Source organism: Neltuma alba, unplaced genomic scaffold (assembly GCF_004799145.2).
Source record: "Neltuma alba isolate B1F8T4 unplaced genomic scaffold, ASM479914v2 tig00001758_pilon, whole genome shotgun sequence".
In the NCBI taxonomy this organism is placed as follows: domain Eukaryota; kingdom Viridiplantae; phylum Streptophyta; class Magnoliopsida; order Fabales; family Fabaceae; genus Neltuma; species Neltuma alba.
This window is the reverse complement of record NW_021632598.1, coordinates 710-13257: the sequence shown is the minus strand read 5'-3', so window position 1 is coordinate 13257 and position 12548 is coordinate 710. Positions and strand designations below refer to the sequence as shown.

The following is a 12548-nucleotide window of genomic DNA, read 5'->3' as shown; positions in this document are numbered from 1 at the left end:
TTCAATATTATAGCAGTTTTATCTCTTACTATTAAAGATATTAATGATAATGCTCCTATTTTACTGATCAACGTTAATTTTTTTAATAGTGAGAGGCAAAATTAGGATAATTTTAAATTTTTACGGTAAATTTACACTCAAAAAAATTTTAGTATATAATACTCCTCTGGTTTTTAATATAGGATCCAATTTTTGAATTAGTTTTGGTCTTAAATACAAGACCAATTTCTCATATTTATCAGTTTTCTCTAAATTACCCCTATAGATACTCTCTCAACCATAATCAAGTAGAAGAGGGAGATGGGGTATTAAGAAAGATGATTATGGTGTTTTAGGAACAATGTGTCACTTTTCTTATAATTAACTTACCTAATTTTCTTAATCTAATCAAATTAATTAAATGAATCTTATATTAAGGACCAAAAGAGAACTTTTGAGAAAATTTTTAAAAACAAATTTACACTTTAACTCTTATATTATATATTATATGGGTGATTTTATCCATCAACTAAGTGAAAGAGATTTGGATTTCTTAATTGATTGATACTTTCTCAACTAGGTTTCAATTGAGGAGTATCAACCCTAAATTATACTCTAATGTTAATAAGAGTGAAGCGCTCTAATTATAACTACTTCTTCCACATTGTTTGATACAATATAATGATTAATAATCTGTACTTAATCAAAAAATCCATTTTTTTTATAAAAACAGTGCTGAGTTACTACTATTAAACTCTGACTTTGCAGCCAAAAAAAAAAAATAGTGCCTGCACCTCATGCTTGGTATGGTGAGGCCCATCCCGACAGAGCTTCTAAATTATAACTAATCCATTCTCGGAGTATATTTTTGCTTTTCAGTTTTATCAAAGGTTAATTCATCAAAAATTAGTTTGTTAATTGTTATTTGGATTTAAAAAAAAACAGTTTAACAAATTAAAAATTGTTTGGAAAGTACTACTTCAAACCAGCTTTTATTATTTGAAAAAAAAAAAAGTGGCCGAAAGCTATTCAAAAATCAGTAGTTGTTGAAAAGCAACTCATATTAACTTCTCATACAGATAATTTCATGAAGGGGAAAAAAAAACCCAAATAACTTTCTACTTTAAAAATCATTTGGAAAAGTCTTTTCATTTTACCAACATATGCGTCGTCTAATGTTACTTTCTACACCTACATTCTTATTTGTTCTTTACTAATGTATTGTTTGTGCGTCGGAGTGGGCGGAAAAGATAACATCAAAGCCGTCAGTAGATGTGGATGAAATCAATCAACTTATCACTTACAAATAATATAACTTCACGTCTTCAATTGATTTAATTTAACAGGATTTTTTTATTATGAAGATATTTCATCTCTATCAAAGAAAGATAGGATTAAAAAATTTCTAGTTATTTTCACATGCTTCTTATTTACTCCCTCCGTTTCTTATTATAAGAGACAAATAACCGAAGTACGTTGATCAAAAAAACAGTTAAAATTAGCTAAGAACAATTAATGTGTAAAAAGTATAATTTTTTTTCAAAAATGCCCTCATTAATAAGGAGAGAGAGCATGAGAGAGAATAATTAAATTATTAAAAGAAAGAGAAGTGAGAGGGAGAAAGAGTGTGAGTTGAAGATAATAAATATGGGTAAAATAGTAAATCAACACAAAAAAGTAGAGACAACTTGTAAGTGTCTCTTATATATAAAAATATGCCATAAGCATCAAATGTCTCTTATAATAAGGAACGGAGGGAGTATCCCATAGCTTGCATAAATTATAAAATAGAATGGCACCGGAGGCGCATGATAAGTCACACAATAAGAAGCCATTTAAGGGTGTGTTCGGGATCAAGTTATTGATCCCAAACTGACTTCCACGCCATGAAAAAATAGCTCTGGCTTAAATGTATGTTTGGATTGACTTCTGACTTTTGGCTTCTGGCTTTTTCATCTCCACTTCTTTGTTTTCTTTGTTTTGATTCTTTATCCAAACAAGATTTTGTCAAGCTAATTTTTTTATTAAAGCTAATCAAAACATAAAGCACATTACACCAATCTATTGGAAAAAAATTACTTCTTTTACCATCAATCAAAACACACTGTAAATAAGGCCAAAAGAAGATTGAAGAGAACATTCAATAGGGTCATTATTGAACGGGACTTTTTAGTTAACAACATATATAAGAATTTGATTGTTGATAGAGTACAACGATATCATGTGATCCATATAGCTAACCCTACCTGGTAAGACAAGACTTGTTGTTGTTGCAATATAAAATAAAATCATTAATGATTTTATGAATAATGTGATTTTTAATATATCATTATTGATATGCGAGGATGGCACGTGGCCCCACGCAATTCCATTTAGAAACAGTAACGTTATTAGCTCTCACCTTATATGGAAGAAAGGGAATTATTCCAGTCGCAGCACGAGTGTGACTCATTAATAGAATTTTAAACAAGTCTTGATAAGAACAAATGTTGTTAATTTGTTTTAACCATGTTATAATAATCTGATCATATTCCCGAAAGGAGCAAAGTCTAACGTCAGGTAAGTAAATATTTCGGGGGAAGACAACGTCGTTATCTAATAACGACCGATACCTGCTCCATACGCTTGCAAGTTGCAAACGTCACACTCGATCGCACGCCCCACCCAACGACCTCCCCGCTAATAATTCACGAGCCCATCCTGCTATGCCTCTACCTACTCATGTTTTGGGCTGTGTTTGTGCGCGCGCGTGTAAACTTCTACATAGTTCTTCTCAGTATTTGACGAGAGGGACATCTAATGATCTAAGTTATTCTGTAAGGGACCATGGCAAATTTAGAAATTAGAATGCACACACATTGTATAAAGTGCTCAAAACCAATAAGGGATGGATATAGTAGAAGAACGAGGCAGGTCCTTATAACATGACAAACTAAGATTTAAATACTAACTAAGAGAGATACTTATATTTAGCGTGTGAAGGAAAAAAGTTGTTCAAAATTTTTAAAACTATGTAAACTTTTTTATTTTTTATATGAATAATTTTTTTAAGTAAAAATTTTATTTTGTATTTCAATTTCAATTTTCACGTTCTTAACAAAATACTCTATTAGCTTAATTTAATTTGATCAGTGGAGAATATATAAATAAACAAAATTAAGATAGAATAATAAGGATATTAAAGATAAGAACGTGGATTAAAGTAATTTTTTTAAAATCGTCCTTTGAGACAAGTTGACGATAGACAACAAATTTTGAAAACAAATAATTGTAATTATAGAATAGACCGCGATAATTACTGTAACATTTCTTCTTTGAAAACTACGGAAAATCAACATCCACGGAGCTACGCACTTCAATGCATAGATCACGATGTATGGCTTATTTACGACCACTTTTTTTTCGTCGACCATTTCTCGTTTCAATTTTGTTTTCCCGTCTTCTTTAATTTTCCGATAATGTGAGAATATTTGAAGTGTATATACTACTAATATTGGCTATCGTTATGTTCCTGTCTATTTAATTGTCTCGAGTTTTATGCCCCTCGTTATTATTGCACTCGTTGTTGTCTTTCTACCTTTTTTTGGTCTATTTTAAAATTAAATTTTTAATTCATCTAAAATCTTGAATGTTAATATTAAGCTGTTAGTTATCCTTTGTATTGCACAAACAAATTTCCATTCAATTAATAAATTAATAGATACTACCTCCAGTCTTTAATATAAGACCCTGTTTGACTTTTATTTTTCTTCTAAATATAAGATTCCAATCCACTTTGTCTCTCATATTTAGATATATTTTTTCAAAGTAGCCCTTCTAACAATGATAGTCCTAGTCAATACACTTGATTAGCAAGGATATTTTAAGAAAGACAACACTTATTTAGAACAAATAACTAACTCAACTTACTTCCTTGATCTCTTCAAATTAGTCAATTGGTTCTTATAATTGGGACCCGAGGTAGTATATCATAAAACCTATAACAAATTGCATTTTACATGTATTATCAGCAAACTACATATGATTCATTTGTCATGTTGGGGAGAAGTTTATAAATATCTGAGCTAATTAGTGGTGGATGTATATACACATAGAAAAAAAATAAAAAGACATTTAATTCAGACCTTAGTGTCCACTTTTCGTGTTAGGACCTGTTTAAAAATATTTATAACCAGCCTTTTAATTATAATTTACAAAATACAAAATAAGTATATAAAGGAATTTTATCTCGGTAATACAAAACACGCATATAGGTGATTTCAACAGGGGCTTTAATTAATAGCTGGGCGCTAGTTAGCCCGTTGAGTATCCGGGGATGCTCGTACGTCTGGCTGGAAACTCATGCGAAGCAATGCTTTTTGGAAATCAGATGTAAACGACAGGTTTATTCTAATTGATAAGATGACGAGTCGGATTTTAATCTGATCCGTTAAATTTAATTACTTGAGTTGCTCATGTCTACTTTATCCAACCAATCAATTTTGCATAGAACGAGTTGAAGAAGATCGAGGTTGACCTGGTCGCTGTTTTTCAGATATACGCAGTTTTTCACTGGATCTGGATTCATGAAAACGAGAGAAACTTGACAGCATCTTGGAAGAACATACCGGACCATTTTTAATTGCAGAAGTTCACTCTATCTCTTATTCAGCAATGTCTTGCTATTAATGCACACAATATCAGACCCACGAGTTGCCTCATAATGATAAGCTTGTAAGAACTTAGGAGTAAGAAACGCTTCTTCATAAAGACACATAAATAAATAATCAATGAATAACAGAAATGCTCTTTTAATTTATTACGCTAGCTCCTAGTGAACAGGAATGAAAGCACCCAGGATTGAAACAGACCCAAAAGCAGGTGAAGAAGGAAACTTGAGAGCAATTTCCCACATGTACTTAGAACTGATTTTTAAAGCACTCAGGAGCCATTTGTCCATTAAATCTTTTGAAATCTGTGCAGTAGTCATAAATCATGTGGTTCTTTCTGACCCAACTCAGCTGACCCATCTGGCCATAACTCAGCCTGCTGTAAATAGGATTCGTCCACCAGTTTGCAGGGACATTGGCTGCACACTGACTAATGCTCACTGGTCCATTCCACCTGCAAGCCCTTGCCCTAAAATGGCTAAGTCTGGCAATGAACGGAGCATCACTCCAGTCAGTCTTAATAAGCCCACCTCTAGTTGCCCAGTCATCTGCATTCCACAGACTGGTATAGACCTTCATTCCTTGCTTGTTTGGATAAGCAATGCCTTCTTTTTCGTAGTTTCGGAAAACTCGAAGTGGAAGCCCATCAACGTACCATCTGAGATAATATATATGTAACACTCATAAAACTTGCAGTTATCAAGGCATGTTTATGTTTATGTTTATGTTTCTTTGTTTAGGATTCTAGGAACAAAAGTTGACTTACACAATTTCTTTGGGATTCCAATGAATGGTGTAATTATGAAAGTCAGCCGTTGGATCGAACCAGAGGTAAAATTGTTGCTCCCTGTTGCCTATTCCTTGTGTGTATAGGTTGGTGTGGACAATGTATGGTTGTCCTGAAACGTTGCCTAAGAACTCAAAATCTATCTCGTCATGCTGGCTTCCCGTGGAGGATAGCTACACACGTTTTGGATAGTTATATATGTATCAGATTAACACTTCACACACACACACACGGGTAAGATCGATCCATAAAGATACAAGAGAAATCATGTATAAATAAATATAATGACACCTTTTGGGTCTAAGTGAACTTACATAATAGGCTGTAACTGTTCCAGCGGAGTTACCAGGTATCAGCTTGATCAGCATTTCAATGCTTCCAAATAAAAATGCTTTCTTTGTTTGAGCAGCAGATCCTGAAAGCAGAAGGAAATACCAGAAATATGTATATTCTTGTTGAATCACACTAGCTAGTACTTATATAATAAGCTGAGAACTGATTATTTTTTGTGCTGTATCTCTTTTGGACCTGAAGTTTGATCCAGAACAAGCTGAAGATCTTCACCGTTGCCCTGAATCGCTGTGTGTTGAAGACCCCAGGTGATGTACATGCTCTTGGAGAACTTGGCGTCCACTGGAGCCAACAATAAGTTGAATAATAGCGCAACTGCAAATATGAACGAAGCTAAAAATATTTCATTGAATTTTGCCATATTTCTGTGGATTATACAACAAAACTTGAATGCTATGGATTGGGTTGTGAGCAACTTCATATATATAAGTAGGTTACAAGCATACAAGGGGCTGATAATAATTTCGTATAAGATTATTGGATTTCCGTATGCATTGACCTCTTCATAGGATTTGACATTGGGACATTAATTGCTTCTGAATGAAGAGGAGCCTATGGAATTAATGGCAGGAATCATAAATAAGTTAGGCTCCTGGTTGTGATACCCACTACCTAGTTTTGAAATTTGATTCATTTATTTTTCTCCGCTTTCCTTTTAAGAAAACAATCATTTATTATCATATTACTCCCTCCACCCCTAAATATAAAACCTAATCAATGAGGGGTAATTCAAGTGGAGATATAGAAAATTGGCTGAATCTGTTATTTGCCATTATTAAGAGTAATTACATTGTGTTGTCCCTTTTCTCTAAAACACCCCTCTTTTAATTAAGATACTAAATGTGAGGGACAAAGAAGGTGAGAAAAATTATGAAATTAATCAGGATAATATTGGGAAAAAAAAATACGAAATAAGAGAGACAAAATAAATCAATCTCATATATATATTTATTTAATTAGGACCTGGAGTATGTATAACATAAGTAAATACTAATAACAAGTGTTGCAAAATATATATTCAAATGGAAATGAGGTAGCTGGAACGCGGAATTAATGTCGTGCAAACGACTATTGTAACGGTGCTATGCAGCACTTTGAGAAATAAATACGAAAGTGATGACGTAAGGGAATTAGAATTTTGGAGAATATGCGCGCGCGTGTAAAAGTCGCGTGAGCGCATGGCATTCAGATTTTATTTTCATTCATATAAAGTGGGACTCTATGATATTTAATTCAGAATGAGAATGAAGGATCGAGGTAGAGAAAAGGCAATGAACATGCCGAAATTTTCATTTATCAATATTTATCCATCACTTTAACACGTTTTCCCTGAGAAATAAGTTGTATATTGCATGAAACCAAAAAAAAGGATAAATAATAACTAATAAACGAGACAGTTTCACAAAAAATTTATATTAATTGATATATGTTAATATTTATGTGCCTCAACTGTTATAGATAAAAAACTGCTCAAATTTTGGCATCACAATTATTGTACTACCTCCCATGATAATATTAAATAAACTAGAGTTTTGCATATTACAAAAACTTAGCTTGGAAATAAAATGCTGGAAAAAAAACTGGGGGGGGGAGACTTTAGCATAATAGCTACTAAAGGCCATGCAGTTAGGGAGAACAGTCCTGCCGCATTATGCTGGTCGAGGTGGGAGGATTCACTGGGACATGGATGAAGTTTTTGTCAACACAAGTGACTGTTAATGATGTTCTTGATGTTACTTCAAGGAGGTCAGAATTATGGATCCAAAATGAAGAGGCTTTGAAATATTGACCAATAAAAGAGTTGCCAACTACTCCAGAATGATTCTTCAACCAAAAAAAAAAAAAAAAACCCTTCAAGGGCAAACCATGCACGATGGCAGATGATGCCAAGAAGAGGGTCCACAAGACAACTTCTGCTATTATCTCGAATTGGCTCCATGAAAGCTGAGGCTGAGAAAGAATGAAGACTGAAAACCGCTTTGATTGTAACTAATGGAGGATAACATTTACCGTCATGCAAAGCCAGATTTCTTTTCTTCCATATGATGTTGAGGAGACAAATGATTCCACGTTTAGAAGCTGTGGTAAAAGAAACTTTCGTTACACACATAGTATCTGATTACGTTGGTACGAAAAAAAGCGGAGTCTTAAACCACGGTTAAAAAAAATGTAAATGAAGATTCCTTTTCAAACATTTCGGTTGCATCATTACAAGTCATTACATGTCACACACACACGGGATTGTGCATTCATATATATAGATGTTTTGCTGTGTGAGGGGTGAAATATGTATATGCCATACTACCTACGGTCCTTAATACATAGAAGTTAGTTTGAGATTCAATTTGATCCTAAATATAATATTCTAATCGATTTTATCCCTCATATTTATCTTTTTTTTTAAAGTAGTTATGATAGTAGTTCTATATACTATTAAAAGTTTCATCAAATAGTAGTTCTAGCTAATATACATTATTAGTAAGAGTATTTTATAAAAGATGACATATATTTATTATAAATAACTAACTTAACTAATTTTTTTGATTTACTCAAATTATTTTCAACTAGCTTTTATTTTAAAAACTGGAATTAGCATAATATTATGAAAACTATATATTTAAATTAAAAATTTCGAACCAACTGTTATTAGATGAATGGAAGGCACTCGTTTCCCTTAAATGAGCTTAAAGTTTCGAAAGTAGTATATATAAGATGATTATATAAAAAAAAATTAAATATTGGTATAAATGAACACACTATGTACATTATGCATGCATTTTCCATATAAATTTTTTTAAAAAAAAACACTAATGTCCTTCCCCTGAAATTATCTACAAAGTGAGTGGGTATAATAAAAAATTAAACTAGTACTTTAGTCGAGAGTCTCAGAGTAAAACATTCTCATCATAGTAATTGATACGTAATTCATTCGTGTTGGCAATAAAAAAAGGCTTTATACTTCATGATATTCTGAGAAGGCACTTGTACGTCGTAATTCCTGAATGGTCAAAGTCACAGAAACAATAATATTTATCTAGAACAGAATTGAGCCCTACCTTAATTAGAACAACAATAAGAAGAAGGTATGTCACCAAAGTAATTAAACTTTGTTCTCAGCTCCCGATTTGCACCCATATTCCCTTGCTAGGCACCCCACCGTGCACAACACACAGTAAGTAGTACCCCGGCGGAGTAATCTCACCCGACGCCGGAGCCATGGAGGCTATCTTGTATATCCCTCCGAGTTCGGAGGTGAGAGTCGCCGGCGGCAGCACCACTTGTCTCTGATTCATAGAGTACCCATGAGTTGTGAAAGGCGGCGCATACATCATCACCTTGATATCACTCTTCGTGAAAGTCGCGGTTCGATCGTTCACCGTGAACCTAGTCTCAAAGGTTTGCTTGTACCTCAACAGCTTGTCCGACGTTCTCTCGTCGATCACCGGCCGGAACCCATCGAGAGCCGGATCGAGATAAGGAGGGGAGAAGTTCTCCACTCTGGTCTCGGTTGGGTATTTATCAACGTCCCTGTAAGTGTCGTGAGTGTTGCTTCCACTCACCCAGATTTTGCCATTAGGAAGCACAGCGGAAGTTGAGTGATACATTCTGGCGATGGAGGTGGCGGCCAAAACCTTAAATCTCTCACCCTTAGGCTTGTCGGGCCTGTAAAGCACCGGCGTGAAATTGGGAACCTCGGCGTCCCACCATGCCGATGTGCCATTCTGAGCACCGTTGATGAACAAGAGCTGTCCGTTGGGTAGATTCAAGAGGTCACCCATGGTTCTTCTTGAAGGCATCATTTCAGAATCCCACGCGGGGACACGATCTGTGATGACCATTCTGTTGCAGTCTTGGAGAGCTGGGAGGTATTGCTTGAGCGTCTCCGCGATGTGGAAGGCGTCCGGGGTATTGCCACCGCAGACCATGACCTCGGCGGTGTCGGCTTTGCCGTCGGCATCGAGCTTGATGGGAAGGAGGGCGGACATGCCGGAGGCGGGGTAGTTGCGGGAGCCGCCGGGGAGGACGGGATAGGTGCGAACAATCTTGTTGTTCTTAGGATTTAGAAGGAGTGAGCGATTGTTGGAGAAGATGAAGACGTTGCCATCGACGGAAAGGTGGACGAATGGGTAGAGATTATTCTCTTCCAGATCGGAGGTCTCGTAGAGGAACGCAAAGAAGTGAAGGTTGTCGCTTCTTTGGCCTTCTAGTGGAATGTACTCGTAGCTGAAAGCTCTGCGTCCTCCAACCAAGATGAACCCTCCATCTGCAAGCTTTGCTTGAGTCGCATACCTATCACCAGAAATATGCTTAATTCCTTCTTGAATCTGCATTATTCTATATATGAACACAGATACAAGAAATAATGAAGAAGAATAAGGGAGTGGATATACCATCTATCTTCTCTGAATGTATTAGGGTAGTCTCTCCACTGACAATCTGGGCAGCCAGAAAGGAATCTCAAAGATCTAGTTCCGCTCAAAAAGCCACCAGTACTGACGAGGGTACCATCATTGGCAAGCCCTCCTGATGAACACCACGGATCTGTCTCTATCTGTATGTATATATATACACACACATGTTCATACTTAAAATGAGCATGCGAATTCATGTAATTATAAGGATTATTACGGAGACGCAAACCTTGATGGGCCTGAGAACTTGGTTAGTTTCAATATCATATTCGACGACGTGAGCCCAACAATCCTCCTTCGTTACATTTTCGCGATCAAGATACGTAATACATTCGCCTGGTCGTGCTCTGATCCTGGAAATGCGGAAAATGATGGTATCATAAAGGATGATCTTGTTATTGGGCGTTAGCTGCACGTGCATGGCCGACACCCCAGTGTCTACATTCAACAATTCCCACGTCCCTAAAGAAGCTGTCTCAAAATCAGGTTTCGCAGGCACGTCGTCCTGGTTCGAATCTTTTCCATCAGACAAAGGATCAGTGGGTTTGTTTACGGGGGGACTGCCAGGATCCGAAAAAGGATTTAGGAGAAGACCCAAGGGACCTTTATCACTAGGATCAGGATCATCAGGTGGTGGAGACGAAGAACCTTTATGAGGATCCAAAGGATTAAGGAGAAGACCCAAGGGACCTTTGTCACCAGAATCATCATCATCAAGTGGCGGAGACGAAGAACCTTTATGAGGATCTAAAGGATTGAGGGGCTTGAGGAAGTCAAGGAGATCTTCGGCGAGATGATGATCGTCGTGGTGATGTTTGTGATGAGTGGCATCTGCTGCGGCAAGGAACAAGCGAAGAAGGATCAAAACGATGACCTTCTGCAGGACTGCCATGTTTGTTTAATGGAACAGTGGACACTAATGTCCCCGGACACAGAATGTCCCGGTAACGAAAGCGTCAGATTGCAGGTTGGTGCTAACACGTTAATAAAAGCTTCATTCCTAGGATTCGCAAGGTATTGCCAACATTAGTAAGTGGTTTAAAACTTGGCCTTGTTTAGAGGAGGAGAAAGCGCTGCTAATTGAACACGCTTATATATATGTTTATGGTCTAGGCAAACGACAGAGTCATGGACTAAGACTTTCAGGTCACTTTTGGAGACTCCCCAAAAAAAAAAAAAAGAAACCATGCATATGATGCATCCTGGTGCGAGGTGCTAATGCCTTCTACAGGGATAAATACTAAAAAATTTCAGTAAGAAACACAGAATTAGCGTAACAAAGTCTTTTTAAATTAGGCTTTAAAGTATTTATGTCTTTTGATTTTCTCCAAACTAATTTGCTTGACTTATAAATTGATATATAATCTAATAATGATACACGTAAATATTTTAAACAGGGAGGATTCCCTATTCATCAAAAGTTTAGTTTTCTCAGTAATAAGATAGCAATGGGATAAGGCATAGGTATGGAATTGGCTCACACACACTATAATTAAGTAATTTAATAATTTTTTATTTTTTCAATTAATTAATTAGATTTTATATTAAGAATCAAAGATAGTATATCATAGTTGAGCTGGTAAAAATTATTCTAGTTGTGTGAATTACAATTGTGGGAGTTATTTTTGGTTGTTAATCATGCCAGCTTAGAACCAAAACTAGCCCAATGCTCATTTAAATTGAGGAGGAACCATAATTTGTATCTTTCACTGTTTATTAATTTCGTCTTCTTCTTTCATTTATGTCCTTAATCCGTTATAGTCCGACAGCTATAATGGGTCTATTACAGGAGGTTTGATATTAATGAGACCATCCAGGCCCATTGTTGTGGGCATGTGGCCCGACTATATCTGTGCCATTGCCATCTGTTATTTAACCGACGAATCTCTAATTTGTTTTCGAATCAGGAGACCCATTTGACACATCATTAGTTAGTATGGCACAGGCTGTTCACTAATTAAAAATTGCCTTGAACCTTTAGGTCCTGTTTAGTACAAAACATTAAAAATAAGGGATTGAGATTTGGATTGTAATTGAAAAAAATTATGAAAATAGTATTTAACATAAGTAATTGCTTGTTATATGAGATTAAACAAACCCATAGAGATGGGATTGGGGAACACCACTTTCCCCTGTGGTATTCTCTAATCCCGCATACATGGGTTTGGCTAATCCCATATAACAAACAATCTCTTATATTAAACACTCTTTTAATTGATTTTTTTTAATTGCAATTACAATCCAAATCTCTCATTTTTAATGTTTTCTATCAAATGCAGCCTTCAGGTGATTTTAAGTGAAAATAAGGAGAAAAATAGATAGAGAATGATGGGCTCTACTTCTGACTACATGATTTTTCACAAAAATGAA

General features: G+C 35.6%; 2 protein-coding genes across 2 annotated transcripts; both read right to left on the bottom strand.

The window, feature by feature from the left end:
- Window positions 1-4828: 4828 nt before the first annotated feature.
- On the bottom strand, window positions 4829-6127 carry LOC114762912 (probable xyloglucan endotransglucosylase/hydrolase protein 26). The gene is made up of 4 exons (XM_028952521.1): window positions 5944-6127; window positions 5730-5830; window positions 5395-5588; window positions 4829-5286 (listed from the first exon to the last, which is right to left on the bottom strand). The coding sequence occupies exons 1-4, from the start codon at window positions 6125-6127 to the stop codon at window positions 4878-4880; spliced, it is 888 nt and encodes a 295-aa protein (XP_028808354.1). The 3' UTR covers window positions 4829-4877.
- A 2752-nt stretch (window positions 6128-8879) lies between these two features.
- LOC114762923 (aldehyde oxidase GLOX1-like) lies at window positions 8880-11070 on the bottom strand. The gene is made up of 3 exons (XM_028952530.1): window positions 10396-11070; window positions 10158-10312; window positions 8880-10056 (listed from the first exon to the last, which is right to left on the bottom strand). Exons 1-3 carry the CDS (start codon window positions 11068-11070, stop codon window positions 8880-8882), a joined length of 2007 nt encoding a protein of 668 aa, XP_028808363.1.
- Window positions 11071-12548: the final 1478 nt, after the last annotated feature.

What these genes read in the sequence shown, in the direction of transcription:
- LOC114762912 (XM_028952521.1), bottom strand. Translation starts at nt 6,127, where the DNA reads ATGGCAAAATTCAATGAAATATTTTTAGCTTCGTTCATATTTGCAGTT. An exon ending in TGTTCTGGATCAAACTTCAG is followed by an intron (nt 5,831 to 5,943) that starts GTCCAAAAGAGA and finishes TTCTGCTTTCAG; the next exon opens with GATCTGCTGCTCAAACAAAG. An exon ending in GAACAGTTACAGCCTATTAT is followed by an intron (nt 5,589 to 5,729) that starts GTAAGTTCACTT and finishes AAACGTGTGTAG; the next exon opens with CTATCCTCCACGGGAAGCCA.
- LOC114762923 (XM_028952530.1), bottom strand. Translation starts at nt 11,070, where the DNA reads ATGGCAGTCCTGCAGAAGGTCATCGTTTTGATCCTTCTTCGCTTGTTC. An exon ending in CCATCAAGGTTTGCGTCTCC is followed by an intron (nt 10,313 to 10,395) that starts GTAATAATCCTT and finishes ATACAGATAGAG; the next exon opens with ACAGATCCGTGGTGTTCATC. An exon ending in ACATTCAGAGAAGATAGATG is followed by an intron (nt 10,057 to 10,157) that starts GTATATCCACTC and finishes TTCTGGTGATAG; the next exon opens with GTATGCGACTCAAGCAAAGC.